The sequence below is a fragment of the Mustela erminea genome, chromosome 15 (assembly GCF_009829155.1).
Source record: "Mustela erminea isolate mMusErm1 chromosome 15, mMusErm1.Pri, whole genome shotgun sequence".
Classification (NCBI taxonomy): domain Eukaryota; kingdom Metazoa; phylum Chordata; class Mammalia; order Carnivora; family Mustelidae; genus Mustela; species Mustela erminea.
In genome coordinates this window covers 68,493,794-68,508,339 of record NC_045628.1, presented here as the reverse complement: position 1 = coordinate 68,508,339, position 14,546 = coordinate 68,493,794, and the positions used below count along the sequence as shown (strand labels likewise).

The 14,546-nt window shown below is 38.0% G+C and overlaps 3 protein-coding genes across 18 annotated transcripts in view; 1 reads left to right on the top strand and 2 right to left on the bottom strand.

Annotated features, from left to right (window-relative positions):
- ALG5 (ALG5 dolichyl-phosphate beta-glucosyltransferase) overlaps nucleotides 1-5,556 on the bottom strand; it is a 39,614-nt gene extending 34,058 nt beyond the window's left edge. Inside the window, exons 1-3 of one of the 2 annotated variants that reach the window (XM_032314356.1) lie at nucleotides 5,405-5,556; nucleotides 2,056-2,227; nucleotides 1,636-1,682 (exon numbers count right to left, since the gene is read on the bottom strand). In XM_032314356.1, the coding sequence (XP_032170247.1) occupies nucleotides 1,636-1,682; nucleotides 2,056-2,227; nucleotides 5,405-5,470 (285 nt within the window). In that variant the 5' untranslated portion in view covers nucleotides 5,471-5,556. Of the gene's footprint in view, nucleotides 1-1,635; nucleotides 1,683-2,055; nucleotides 2,228-5,404 lie in introns of those variants that run through there. The other variant, XM_032314357.1, reaches the window with a different exon arrangement.
- Nucleotides 5,557-6,388: 832 nt separating this feature from the next.
- Nucleotides 6,389-13,359, top strand: EXOSC8 (exosome component 8). Its single transcript, XM_032314358.1, has 11 exons — nucleotides 6,389-6,634; nucleotides 7,760-7,796; nucleotides 7,951-8,014; nucleotides 8,569-8,642; nucleotides 9,902-9,947; nucleotides 10,645-10,750; nucleotides 10,836-10,881; nucleotides 11,677-11,773; nucleotides 12,040-12,160; nucleotides 12,671-12,777; nucleotides 13,147-13,359. Exons 1-11 carry the CDS (start codon nucleotides 6,618-6,620, stop codon nucleotides 13,260-13,262), a joined length of 831 nt encoding a protein of 276 aa, XP_032170249.1. The 5' UTR covers nucleotides 6,389-6,617; the 3' UTR covers nucleotides 13,263-13,359.
- The window catches only part of SUPT20H (SPT20 homolog, SAGA complex component), a 41,182-nt gene continuing 39,919 nt past the window's right edge, over nucleotides 13,284-14,546 (bottom strand). For all 15 annotated transcript variants that reach the window (XM_032314342.1, XM_032314348.1, XM_032314343.1 and 12 more), the window contains one exon: nucleotides 13,284-13,788. In XM_032314342.1, coding sequence (XP_032170233.1) covers nucleotides 13,651-13,788 — 138 coding nt within the window. In that variant the 3' untranslated portion in view covers nucleotides 13,284-13,650. The remainder of the gene's footprint in view (nucleotides 13,789-14,546) is intronic.

Here is a 14,546-nt window from a genome sequence, read left to right as displayed (position 1 = left end):
TAACAATTGTTTTAGTGTGATATGTATAAAAATAAATATAAATTAAGTGTACAAAAACCACATAAAATAAAAAAGCCAAGAACCAAAAAGGAGGAAAGATACTGGACAGGAACAGAAGGCAAACACTGACTGAACATCTATGAGCCCGTCCCCCTCCTCCCCTGCAACCCACCCCACACCAAATCGGTGGGAGCAACCTGGTGCTTGTGGGGCTGAGCACTTCTGAGAGACGCTACAATCATGTATGAGAAAAAAGTCTGTGAGGTTAAAGGTTAGTGTAATTCTAACCTGGCTACACTTTTCTTACCCTTATGAACTTCTGACCTGTTTTCTCATTTTAAAAACTCCCAGGGGCACCTGGGTGGCTCAGTCATTAAGCGTCTGCTTTCAGCTCATGTTATGATCCCAGGGTCCTGGGATGGAGCCCTGCATCAGGATCCATGCTCAGCAGGAAGCCTGCTTCTCCCTCTCCCACTCCCCCTATGTCTCTTTCTGTCAAATAAATAAATAAATACAAACAAAATATTAGAAAACCCAACCCCTCCACCAAAAAAATTCCTTGTGGTTCCTGTGGTTCTTGTGAATAGACATAACAGAAGCGTCAGGAGCCTCATATATAATAATAAAGGCTCCATTCCTTCCCTCTTTTATTTTTTCTTTTTAAAAGATTTTATTTTTAAGTAATCTTTACACCCAACATGGCCTTCGACTCATAATCCCAAGAGTTTCATGCTCCACCACGTACCAAGCCAGCCAGGTGCCCCTTTCTTTAAATGAATCTTCTATCTTCCTTTTACATGTAAAACCTAAAACCAAAGTAAATCAAAACAAGGAATTTTCTAAAAAAAAAAAAAAAAAAAAAAAAAGCCGCAAAGCTCATTTGCTTCCTTAAACTCTCCAAGGAGAGTCCAACAGCAACTGATGATACGAAACAAGGACACATATTACTTTTCTTCTCTTTATGTGAGGAAAGAAGAGAAAATAAATGAGGGAAACGCCTCTGACTAATAAAGAAAAACAAGAACCATTTCACTTTCATTTTAAGTCTTTTTTAAATAAATGTCTTTTTAAAAAGTCACAGAAGTAAAAACAGTATCATGGGGCCACACAAAGTCTGTAGACAATTTTAAATGTATCATCAGGCAAGAAGATAAAAAGTGGGTGGGAGGGCACATTAGAAATTTCAGCTTTCTGTTTGTTCTGGGTTCATCCACCTGCTTCTGGAGGCAGGGAGTCACGTGTTGGGTTTGCTTGCTAACACCTGGGGGTAGGCAGCAAGCTGAACACGGGAGGCCTGGTGACCTTGATGGCCCGGCCATGGCAGGCACTGCCTCTCATAGCAGATCTGGCCTACGATCTTCAAGTTGGTGATCTAGTCTAGTTTTATTTTTATTTAAAAAAAATTTTTTTTTATTATTTATTTGACGGAGAGATCACCAGTAGGCAGAGAGGCAGGCAGAGAGAGAGGGAAGCAGGCTCCCTGCCAAGCAGAGAGCCTGATGCGGGGCTTGATCCCAGAAGCCGGAGATCATGACTCGAGCCGAAGGCAGAGGCCCAACCCACTGAGCCACCCAGGTGCCCCAATCTAGTCTAGTTTTAAATAGAGACATCATATTGAAAGGAAAAACACAATACCTGTCTCTCCTCTAGATAGCCCAGAGCTTCATCCATCATTACAGGCACTTAAAAAAAAAAAATGTATGAAAAATTAGTTTTGAAAATGATTTTCCACACCCCCAAACACGCAGTTTACATTTGGAAAAAGTCTGAATAGTCTAACAAGCTTCTCCCCCAATAGCTTTTCCCATCTGGAAGGACTGTTTTCTGTTCACATCTGGCTTATGGCTTCTCTAGAATACTTCAGTCCTATGACTTCATGATGTAGACCCAATCCTTTACAGCTACTCTTTGTTTCCCCTCTTATGAACTACAACTAACAACAATGCACTCACTACAGCTCACATCTATTAACGTTCTGGCAAAGAGTGAAGTCCATACTCTCAGTTTCCTTTTCTTCCCAATAAACCCTTACCCATTAAATGAAATCGGGCTTACACCGTTTTTCTTCATTGTATGAAGGCACAACAACAGAGAGCCGTTTGGTAGGTGAGTCCCATATGCTAGGCAATGCTTCCTTCTGTCCTCTGGCATTTAAGAAGAACTTCTCGTCTTCATGTTGATGGAGGTGTGGCATTTTTGTAGCAGTTATAAATGCAACAAAGGAAATCTAAAAGCAGGTATGTTAAATAAGAAATCATGCTATGCTGACTTTTTTTTAGACTTCTTATGTAAGAATACATCATTTACATGATTTTTTTTCTTTTTTTTTGGTGGAATATTTGCTTTTTGCTTTTAGTCCGTTAACTGGACTGGAGGTGACAACAAAATTCAAATCCCTTATTTATGAACTAATTATTGTCCTTTCTTCCACTGGTAAGGAACTAATGACTTAGGAGACTCCCAATCTGTTCCTACCTGTCATCCCTAGGCTTCTATCATCCCAGATCTAATAGGGAAGTCACTATAGAAATGTAATCTATTTTAAGATGCCCTGAACCTCCAATCCCTGGCAAACACACAGTGAGGTCCCATTCCTACTTGGAGCCTATATGTGCCAGAGGATTAAGTTCACAGTGCAGGTGGAATGTATGGAGTGAGGGAAGACCTCCCATGGAGGACTAGACTGACCTAGAATATGTAGGGAAGACCCCTCTATCCCCATAGTAGGGACCAGCAATGCTTAAGAACATATTCTTGACACTTATCCCAGATTTGAATTCAGAATACATTACTTTTTGAAGTATCAAACTTGTAGGCTCTGGCACCATACACTACTGACATTAGGTAGCTCCCTTCCATATTTATTTGTGAACTAGTGTTGGAAATAACCACTCTTTGGAACACTGTCTCTACTGGTACACTTTCTCCTTTTAAAACAGTCATACATTTTTGGAATGCTACTCATTTTTAATGTGGTGACCATTTTTAATATTCCATTGGGTACATACTGAAATTGAATTTGCTCTGATTAGTAGGAACATGGAGGCGGTATCCTGACTAGTGATTATGAGTTCCTTTTCTGCACCCCAGTGTTCAGATTGTGATTTCTAAATTCGGTTTCCTAGTAAAAGGAATCAGTGCTCTTTGTAAGATGCCAGATAATTATGTCATTATTTTGAAAACTTGCCTTTTATCTTACCTTTTATATATGAAAGCTATTTCAGAGTAATTGAATAGCTGAGAATGAAACTTTTTTCATTATGGAATTTCAGATAATACATAAAAAAGGAATGATACAATTACAATATTGCAATTTGCAACTCCCAGAGAAATAATGGATTTAGGTTGACAAACTATAGAATTGGTGAGTCAGGCTAACAAAACTCCTGAACCCCTGGATCCATCTTAACACCAGAGAAAATCATATATTATGAGCCTTCTGATATGATACGAGACAAAGTATTCAGCATCAGTCACATACTTTTTTTTATTAAAAAACTCAAACATGCATTCGTTAAGTCTCTAAATGTTACTTCCAGTTTATAGGAAATTCAGGAGACAGACTAAGATGTTCAAAGTCACCAATGGGATGAAATCAATAAAACCCAGATTCTGAGAAATTCTACAGGACAAATGACCACTTATTAAAGACAAGGGGAAAAAAAAAAAAGAAAAACAAAGTGTTACAGATTAAGATACTTGAGACATCAACAGAGTGCTAAGTGTATGTAAATGCTTAATCGAAAAAAATGACTATACTAAAACATACATGAGGTATCTGAACTGACAGGACACTTAAAATCACTGAATAATGGTTAAAATTTTTTAAGACTCCATTATAACTTTATTATGGTTATATTTAAAAAGGGGGGGTCTTTAGAGATGAATGCTGCGGGTTTACAGATAGAGTGTTTTGTCTTGGATTTGCTTCAGAATAATTCAGAAAGGAAGCGGGGTGAGGAAGACTATGTATGGAAAGTGTGGATATATATGAAACAGGTTTTTTTTTTGTTGTTGTTGTTTTATAATGATTTCCTGCTGCAGCTTTTTAAATAAATGAAGTTCCACTAGCTGTCTGACATTTTCACACATAAGCTCTTCTCTCCAATCAGTCTCATCAAAAGAAGCTAATGATGATAACAGTTATGAGAGCATTGCTTTAAAGATCACATGAGATAACCCCCTGTTAAACACTGAATACAACCCCCAGCATATTATAAATTCTCTGTAAATGGTAGCCCTTATAAACACTTCAAGCTAGTGGGATCAAATACTTGCAGTACACCCTCATAATGCACCCATTTAACTCCGTGCAACAGATAAGATTCAACAAGCAGATTCAATCCAGGCGTCTGTCAAAATTCTGCCCCATCAAAAAAAAAAAAAAAAAAAAAAAAAGTGACTTGCTCAAAAACCTGAATAACCCCTGAAATCTTCATATACCGCTAAGGGAGAGAGAGGACTCCTTTCTCACCCAGACACAAACAGGACACATTGCTTTTTCTCTATTAAATTGTTTCTACTCACTGAGTTTGCAAACCTGGCAAGATGGAAGAATGGCCTTCCTTAGCAGTGCTATCTGGGGACGAACTTGAGTGTCTAAGAAGCTGAAACCTCTCCATGTAGGAACTGGATGGCAGGCTCATTCCAAATTACATGGAATGTAATTTCTCGTAAGTGAGAAAGCTCACTCGGCAAACTGTTACTTATGTAGGAGCAATTGTTTACAACGTTTCTATTTCCAGAGTAATGGCAAAGAAAATGAGTCTGAATTCTCCTTTAGAGGCAGCGAATATAGGATGTTTAATTTTGGGTCATAACGACTCCCAGACATATGGTAACACTAGGCCTGTGTGTCTTGGTCTTACTGTGTCCCCTGTCCCCTGGTTGGTCTTCTTGATCCATTGATTTATTCCGATCTGTAACAGATGGCTCTCGTCAATGCTCTGTCACCACCTTCTATCTGCTTAACCACATCAGGAAAAGGTTGAGTCCAGGGAGCACGCACATCCCGGGAGCTCAAAACCTTCCCGGGTGGAACCAGAGCTGCATAGGCTGCAGATCCGGGAGAAGTCTTGGAGAGGTCGGGACTGACAGGCGGGTGGGCAGAGGTCCGGGGACCGAGGGACGAGTAGAGACTGGGTGAGCACGTCCCATAGTGAACAAAAGTACAAGGTTCTGGGCACAGAGGGAGGTAAAGCTCCAAAATAAAAATAAAGAAGGGAAGAAAGGGGGTGTGAAATTCTAGGAGAGGAAATCCCGGGGTCAAGGCTTGGGAGAAGCGTGGTGAGAAGGGACACATCGAAGAGTGAGTGGGCTGTGCGGCGGAGAGGATGCGTTGCGGCCGAGTCTCCAAGACAGCAGGGAACCTAGGCCCGCGTCGGTCCCCCATCCCTCTCCTCACCAGTATCAGGGCTGCGGCCGCCAGCGCCACGCCGAGCACCGCCAGCTGCAGCAGGAGCGAACTCATCCTCCATGCCCAGGTCGCCGCCCTACCCTACCCAGCACCTACACACACGCGGAAGCGCGGCCGCTCCGCCCCGCCTTCCGCCGGCAGAGGGTCCTCTCCGGCCCGGCGCCCGCCGCCCACAGCGCCCCTCGCGGCAAGGAGACAAACACGCAGCTCTTCGGAGCGAGGCTCTGCGGTGGAAAGGCAGGCGCCGCGTTCCACTGCAGGGTTGGCACAATCGGCAAGTAAAAATACAGAATGTCCACTTAATTTGAATTTTAGGTAAGCAATGAACAGTTTTTTGACAGCCTTGTTAAAATACAATTTACACACCATACAACCCATTCATTGAAAAGGTTTTGGTATATTACACGAGTTTTTAAAAAGTGTGATACAACAATAAATTTGCCATTTTAACCTAAATGTGCAATACAGAGTGGTACTAATTACATTCACAATTTTCTGCATCCATCACCATTATCTATTTCTAAAACATTCTCCACTGTCCCCAGCCCCTGGTAATAACTAATAACATGTACTATTTGGCATATACTCATAGAAAAAAAAATTATTTTATTTGACATTCAAATTTAATTGTCTGTGTTGTACTGTGGCAACCCTACCTAGGAGGGAGGTGGAGGCTCTGAGCCACAGCACAGCCTACAATACAAGGCGCTCCTTTGGAGCCCGCTCCGGGGACCTGGCAAAGTGTAACTTGGTGCGGATAATGAGCGCACAGAAAGTTTACATAATTCTTCAGTAACTTGGAAGGAGAGGCCCAGGGCCCAGGCCAAGACAGAGGCGGGAAAGGGACGCAGAAACTTTGAAATAATGCTCCCACACTCAATACTAAAATCTAGGGAATAAGGTCAGTTTTCTCTTAAACCCTTGAACTACCAGAGTGTTTCTAAAGAGCCACACTCGTCTCTTTCATAAGAGCAGATTCGTCACAAACGCATCCAAAGCAAAGAAGCCTGGAGGTGTGCGGAGCTAGAAACCACGGGGGCAAAGGTGGGCCAGAAACCACCTTCCCCACGCCCAGCCCCCTGCGTCTGCGGCAAGCCGGCAAAGAGCGCAGGCGTCCCTGCCGAAAGTTTGGGGGCGGTGTAGACCCGCGGCCCCGAGGCCCCGAGTCGCCCGGCGCAGGCGCACGCGCGCGGGCGGGAAGATGGCGGCCGGGTTCAAGTGAGTGTTGGCGGCCCGCGGGCGCGTGTTTGTGCTTTGGCGGTTGGAGGTTTCCTTTAACCCTTCGCTGGGATATTTTTCACCTGGAGGCCACCCTGCTAGATTCCCATTTCTTTCCCCCACGGAAGTAGGCGACGGGCGGAAGGACCTGGAGGTGGTCGTTGTGAAAGGAAAGGGGGCTTTTTCTCTGCAGTGAGACGGGAGATGGAAGGGACTGCGTACAGAGTTCAGTACCCGCGACAAGCGCTTGTGGCTTGGTGTAGTGGATGTGCGGCCCCAGGGGACACCGCTGTAATCTTTTAAAATATGTTCTATTAGAACCACATGCCACCCTGTGCTTTGTTTCCTCCGTGGTTTATTTCTAAAAGGATTGTGCCTTGTTCCGAAGGTTTACTTAAGCCTTTTTTTGTGTCACGCTGGTGAAGCCTGTAGATTTTTGTCCTCAGAGTTAAGTTTTTAAATGGATAAAATACATAAGATTCCAAAGGAAAACTATTGTATTGACGCAGCTATCTTCTATTTGTATAAATTCCTAGTTCTTGATATAGTGATATATACGTGCTCTTTTTTAAAAATGCACATTCTTAAACAAGTTCTGCTGGGGAGTCTAGTAACATCTGGAATTCCAAAGTTTGCACATAAGCTTCGACAACTATAAAGTAAAAACGAAAACATTTAATCTCTGTGGTTGTTAAATTTGCAGGTACTAATGTATTACAAAGGCTTATTGCCTGCAGTCAAAATTGGAGGATATGCTAAATTTCAGTTACAGGATAGTGAAAATAAAGATGTAATTTTTAAATGTTAAGAATCCCTGCTTCAGAGCGAAAGTGACATTATTTTAACAACTGGATTAATTCTTTTAAAATGCCCAAAGGCTCTGGGTTCCAACCTGTAACTGTAAGATTAGAGTTAAGGACAGCAGTTGAGTGTGATTACTACTGCAAGAGTACCTCTTTTTAATAGTTACATGTGGCAACAAAACATCTGAATTCGTGAAAGAAACTTCGTAACAAATTGGGAAGATTTATGCTGCATCATCACACTCCTAAAATCTTTGCCATTTTCTGGATTTATGTTAAGATTCATTAACTTACCTCAGATATAATTTTTAACATGTTTCAGAACTGTGGAACCTCTGGAGTATTACAGGAGATTTTTGGTAAGTAAAGATGGTTATGTACAGGTTGTACCTTTTGATAACAGTATCCTATGCTTCTTTTCAAATTATGTGAATTAATGAGGTTTATTGTGTTTTTCCTGGTGTGTATAAAATACATAGACGTAATTTACTTTATGTAAATTTATTTATTTAGAAAGAGAACTGCCGTCCTGATGGAAGAGAACTTGGTGAATTCAGAACCACAACTGTCAACATAGGTGAGGATATTTTGAATTCTAAAATAGAATGAAATTGCTACAGACTTTTTTAAATGTATTTTTACTTGTGATGTTTTTTAAACTCACTATTGTTTCAATTGTTACATTCTCTTTAAATTTTGAAGTGACTGTAAAGTGTTTCCTACCCTTTCTTCCTTCAAAACCTCCAAGACATCGTTTTCTTGTATCTTACACTTAACTTTCTGTTGTGAACACAGAATTTTCTAGTTTAACCTGTATGACATTCTTGAGTTTTAGACTGACCATTTAAACAATATTTGAGCCAAATTCTACCATATATAAGGGAACCCAGTGATTCTGTGTTGAGATCTTTATCTGCAGAACAGTTCTATGACCGAATGAAAATGATTAGCTCAAATTCAAGAACAGGTGAATAATTTCTAAAACACTAGTACTTTAAAATAGTCACATCATTTACAAAAGACTTGAGCTAGGAATAAATTTACACAAGCAACTGAGATATATAGCAAGATAAAATTATATGTAGAAAATGAACACTTTCCATGGACTTTTTCATTTTATTATCTTTTCAGGTTCAATTAGTACTGCAGATGGTTCTGCTTTAGTGAAGCTGGGAAATACTACAGTAATTTGTGGAATTAAGGCGGTAGGTTTAATATGTCTTACTGGGATATGAATTACCAAATTAGCTTCAAGTTATTAGATTGTAATTTTTACACCTATATTTCTGTTGACTCGGCAGTTTTTTAGTATGTTTCATTTCTTAAGAGCTTTCATCTTTAAGTAGATTAATACTCAAAGTAGATTAAAAATGACCCAAGTCCAGTGACTTAATTTATGAACGTGCATCAAATAGGCTGAAATTTATGAACGTGCATCAAATAGGCTGAAATGAAACCATTTCAAAAATCCTCACTACCTTTAATTCTTTAAGAATTTAATTGTTATTGAGATTTTTGGTGACATCCCTTTATCCAGTGATAGCATTTAATCTGTGCAAATGATGTAGAAAATTGGGCCTACTCCAAAGAAAGCTTGAGGGAGTAACTGTTTACTGAATACCTTTTATGTACCAGGTACCTTAAATTAGGTGCTTTAATACAGAATTACCAGTTTAATCATGAGAACAGTCATTTGAAGTATAATTTGTCTTCTGTTTTTACATGAGGTTCAGTAACTTATCCAGGAACAGAACTAGAACTGTAACTTTGACTCCAAAGGTTGTGCTTTTTTTCACTGTGTTGCACTGTGAATTACTTAACCTTCAGATTTTTCCTCAGGGTGGTAAAGCTGGGGTGGTATCTAACAGTATGATCTGAGCACTTAATTGTTGCCAGCTTTTATGCTGGGGACATAACATTATCTCATTTGACCCTCACTGAGAATCTCTAAAAGTAGGTCATCATTAACTTCTCATTTTGCATATGAGAAAGTTGAATGGTAAGAGGTTATACAATTTGACTAAAATCTCTCAGCCAAAAAGTATGGGTCTGACATTTGAACCAGGCTGAGTTGCAGACTTTTGCTCTTAATCACTTTATCACTTCCTATATTTGGCTTTGTAAGGGATCACTTTGGGTTTAAATTTAGATTCTTTGCTACTAAATGAGAGAAAGAAAACAAATTAACTTTTTTTTTTTTTTTGAAAGAGCCCCATTTAATTTTGGTTAGTAGCACTAGAATCTAGAGAGCTAAGCTATGCTGCCTTTCTAATCTTGCAGACCTAATATGAGGATTTGTGACAATGTCCATATAGCCTGATAGGACTCCCTGATAAGCATAGTAGATGGTCTTGATGTAGTTAACTAGCTAAGATGGTCTTTGCTAAAGGTTTTTATAACTGATCGCTGTCTTCACAATTATTAAGTAGCTTCTTTCATAGAAGTTATTTGTTTGCTTCTTTAGGAATTTGCAGCACCACCAACAGATGCCCCTGATAAAGGATATGTTGGTAAGTTAAATGGTTTTGTAATTTTAATACAAAAACTTTAACACATTTAATGGTAATATTGTAGGTCAGTCCTAGTAGCTGAGTTGAAGATAATATAGAAGATTCAGAAATACATAGGAATGGGGCAGACAGTCCTGAAAAGTTTAATTAGAAGATAGCCTAATAGCAAGATACAGAATTTTTGTAAAATTTTCAGCTTTGCATACATTCAGATGTCATCAACCAAGAAAGTAGAATCTCTTAGGAAAGGGTCATAATTGCAAACTTTTATGTTCCCTTAAGTATTCATCATTTATACCACTATGCAACTTTCTTCTTGCCTTGGACCATCTCTTCTTTATGGTAGGTACCAGCATTTTAAAAATGCAGGCACTTGGGTATGAGTGTAGAGGCTATCTGCTGTTACAGGTATTTTGGAAGAAATCTTATTTTTCGGAAGGATTTAGGATTGAAGCCTTCCTTAACATCCTTTTATATTTTTGGTATTTGTCTTGGGGGAAAAAAAAAGTTGGAAGTAGATTTTATCTAAGCCTGAGAGTATTAAAAAGATCAAAAAGAAATAACTGATGTGTTATGCTTTCCACTTGGCAAATTTATCTATGGCTATAGTCACATTTGCAGTGGATTGAGAATACCTTTAACACTTCCATAAACCAGAGGTAAAGTTTAGTTCATAGCTCCAGAGTGTTTCTTTCAGTTCCTAATGTGGATCTACCACCTCTGTGTTCATCGAGATTTCGGTCTGGACCTCCTGGAGAAGAGGCCCAAGTGGCTAGCCAGTTCATTGCAGATGTCATTGAAAAGTAAGATTACTCTGAACATTTGACTGTCATTCATTTTCAGATGTTTTTTGACCTTTCATTTATTGTGCTTATTATTAAATCCAAGTTCACAGATAATTCAGAAAGAAGACTTATGCATTTCTCCAGGAAAGGTAAGATGAATAAAAAAGCTGTAAGGTTTTATTAATTCTGAATTGTTTTTAGAGAAAGAGCAGGGAAATTAAAATAATAAGCCAGTGGCCTTAAATATGAATGTCGTAAGATGGAATTTGGTTAGCTTACTCTGTAACTATCTAAATAAACCATGTAGTTCTTAAAGAAAAAAAAAAAGTTTTGAGTAATTTATTACCTAACTGGGAGCTACTTTTTAAGCTGAGGTAACTTTTTTCCCCTTTTGCAACAAATAATTCAGTCACTTGTTTATTCCATATAGATTAGTATCTGATCAGCTGATGTGTTTAGAGTAAATCTGCACTATACATTTCAAGTCTTTAATTTCAAGTCTAAGACTTAGAACAAAATTGACTAGAACTTAGAGGCTTTTCCTCTTCAATTACATACAGATTTATTAGCATTGTAAAGCCATTTCATATGTTAATGTTTCTGGGGGAAAGTATGTTTTGGACTTCATTTAGGATTTCCAAAAGCATTTCTTTTATCTGGTAACTTAGCAGCAAAAATAGAAATTCTTCCTACATCTGTAGCTTTCAGTGGAAATCTAGATGTTACTTGTCAGTTCGGTAGTTAAAAGCCAGTTTTGTTTTGTGTGTGTTTTTTTTTTTAAACCAAACAGGTCTACTCTGTTGGTAATATACTTTGTAGAGTTTGTTTGTTTTTAAGTTTTTGAGCCTTAAAGGTTATCATGCTTGTCTAACCAAGGATTCTGTGGTTTGTAACTTAAAACAAATACCATGTTCTACCCCCACTTCGTATAAATTCTGTTTTAGCTTTCTTGGGTTCTGTACTGTGATATCATTTGCCTCGACTATGATGGGAACATCTTGGATACCTGTACATTTGCTTTGTTAGCAGCCTTAAAAAATGGTAAGCAACCTTAATAAAAGACACAATTCCTTCTTGGTGTCAGAATATTATTTTGTTAAACTTTTATCAGTAAACTTTTTAAAGTTTTTGTTAATGTTTAGTGATTGATCATTCACGAGAAACCATGTTTATATCCACTAAATTTGCCTTAATTATCCTAATTAAAAAAATACTTCTAAGTTTTTAAGGAGGGAAGAATGACTAAAGCATAGAAACCTGTATTTCTTAGAATGAGAGACTTACTTCATGTATTTGCCTTTTTCTAGTACAGCTGCCAGAAGTTACTATAAATGAAGAAACTGGTTTAGCAGAAGTTAATTTAAAGAAAAAAAGTTATTTGAATATTAGAACTCATCCAGTTGCAACTTCCTTTGCTGTATTTGATGAGTAAGTTAATCAGATGTATAAAATATTACGTAATTAAGGTAATGGATTGTTACTCAGCATTCTGACTTTTTAGGAAATAACCTAAGGTGACCATACATTCTAGTTTGCCCTGAACATCTAGGTTTATAACTGTTGTCCCTGCAGAATTATTATTAGCTTTGCCTTATACTTTGAAAACCATTCTGATTTGAATTTTGTGTTCTGTTTCTTGGTTTTCTTATTCCTGTGTAATATTAATCTTCTTAATTCTTTCACAGAAGATTTACCTTAGACTACCTTCTGTATTTGTGAAGGACTTTTTTAGTATATTTATAAATTGAAACGTAAAGATTCTTACATGTAGTATAATGTTAGGTTGCTATTAACATTTCTGGTTTCCCACCAGGTCTATTTCAGTGCTTAAATCAGATATCAGTTCCTAAGCTAAAAGGCTGGAAGTTCATTTTATTCTTTGTATATAAAATTTGTTCTATGGATCAGTAATTTATATTTTTCTTGTATTATAAATAGCACTCTGCTCATAGTTGACCCTACTGGAGAGGAGGAACATCTGGCAACTGGAACCTTAACAGTAGTAATGGATGAGGAAGGCAAGCTATGTTGTCTTCACAAACCAGGCATGTTCCTTCCATTTCAAACCTAAACATGTAAAATAAAAAGTCAGTGTGAGCTTCTCTGTATTAGGGGGCACCAAATGGAATGTGAGAGGTTTTATTGTTTACTGCAGTTTCTTTGTTATCTCAAATTCCTTAATCTATTTTTGTCTGTCAGTGGTTCTTAAAACTTATGGTATGCATCAGAATCACTTGCAAGTCTTGTTAAAACACAATCTGCAAATCTTGGAATAGTCTCACTGGCTTACATTATTGAATTTTTTGTCTTGATACTTGATGTTGATTTTTTTTTTTACACAAAAGTATCAACATCAAATGATGCATGTGATGTAAAATGATAGAACTGAAAGTGGTGTTACAATAATTTTTCAGGTGGAAGTGGGCTGACTGGAGCTAAACTTCAGGACTGTATGAGTCGAGCAGTTACCAGACACAAAGAAGTAAAAAAACTGATGGATGAAGTAATTAAGAGTATGAAACCCAAATAAACAACCACCACATTTCCAAAACAGATTTGTAAAAACTGTATTTGTTACACTGTGCACAAACCTTTTATACTAAATAAATATCAAACTACATTCTTCAGAAAGATGTTTCTAGTATTTCTTAGGTCACTTCCGTATGTAGTATGTACAGTGAAACCATTTTTAAAAAGCAATGACTTAGGCAAACCAACCCTAATGGTTCGTTAAACCATTCCCATTTTTAATTAAAAATCATAGGGTTGTGCTTCTGTATAAAGTTTGTACATCTAGCAGTGTAAAATACTGACACATTTGAATAAACAAAACAAAAAATGGAAGTAGAAACTCAGAATCCTTTGATTCAATGCTCTTATGGTTTTAAAAAAGAGAGAGAGAGAAAGAAAAGCGAGACTCAGAATTTTGGAGTGGTTGGTGTGCCTCTCTTCATTTTACTTTTTGACTGGCTGCCTGTATGCCGATGACGATGTAGCTGAGCTGTTTGTGCTGCTGCTGCTGCCATAGCCATTTGATGCTGTAAGAATCGCAACTGCTGCAAAAGGGAGGGGAAAAAAAAGTCAAGTTATGTTAAATGCAGGCAGGTATGGAAAGGTGCTTTTCCTGAGAGATGAAAACAACAAAACTGAAAGGGAGAAAGCACCAAGATAACAAAAAGGGACTATACCACACTGAGACAATGCACAGTCAAACAGCACCAGTGGCACAGAAGCCTGCTGAGGGCTTTAAAAATGGGTTCTTGGTAAACTTCAAAAATATTTCTGTTACTTTGCCCTGTCAGTCTGTATTGTAGTAACTCAGCAACTTCAGTTACTATTTTGTTGTATGATAGTTTATAGCAATATAAAACCACCCTGCATTATCAGAGATAGTCAACTATAATATGCGAACTTCCTACAATCATGGAGTAACATTTTTCTAAAACAGGTATGACATTTACTAATAGGAACACTTGCCTTTTTCTGCAGTACAATATAAAAAAGTTAACCATTGGCACTTACAAATGTCTCTGTTTCAAAAAATACTGCAAACTACAAAATGTATGTTGATGTGCCACCAGCACTTCATGAAAGATTTTAAATCAGGAAGAGTATGGCTTAAATGTACAAGATATGTTCAGTGCTCCAAGTTGACTGGCTAAAATGTCAGACTTTTAAGTAAAATTTGCTAAATTATATACCTACTACTGTATAGTCTTAAAAGACAGTAAAATAAAACTAGAGTAAGGTATGTTGAAGTACTTTTGGAGCAGAGTATCTTTAAAATGTAATCAGAGTGAAGTTGCTGGATTAC

Excerpts from the sequence above, each read along its gene's own strand:
- EXOSC8 (XM_032314358.1), top strand. Across the intron at positions 8,015-8,568 it reads AACCACAACTGTCAACATAG|GTTCAATTAGTACTGCAGAT; the intron begins GTGAGGATATTT and ends TTATCTTTTCAG. Across the intron at positions 8,643-9,901 it reads TAATTTGTGGAATTAAGGCG|GAATTTGCAGCACCACCAAC; the intron begins GTAGGTTTAATA and ends TTGCTTCTTTAG.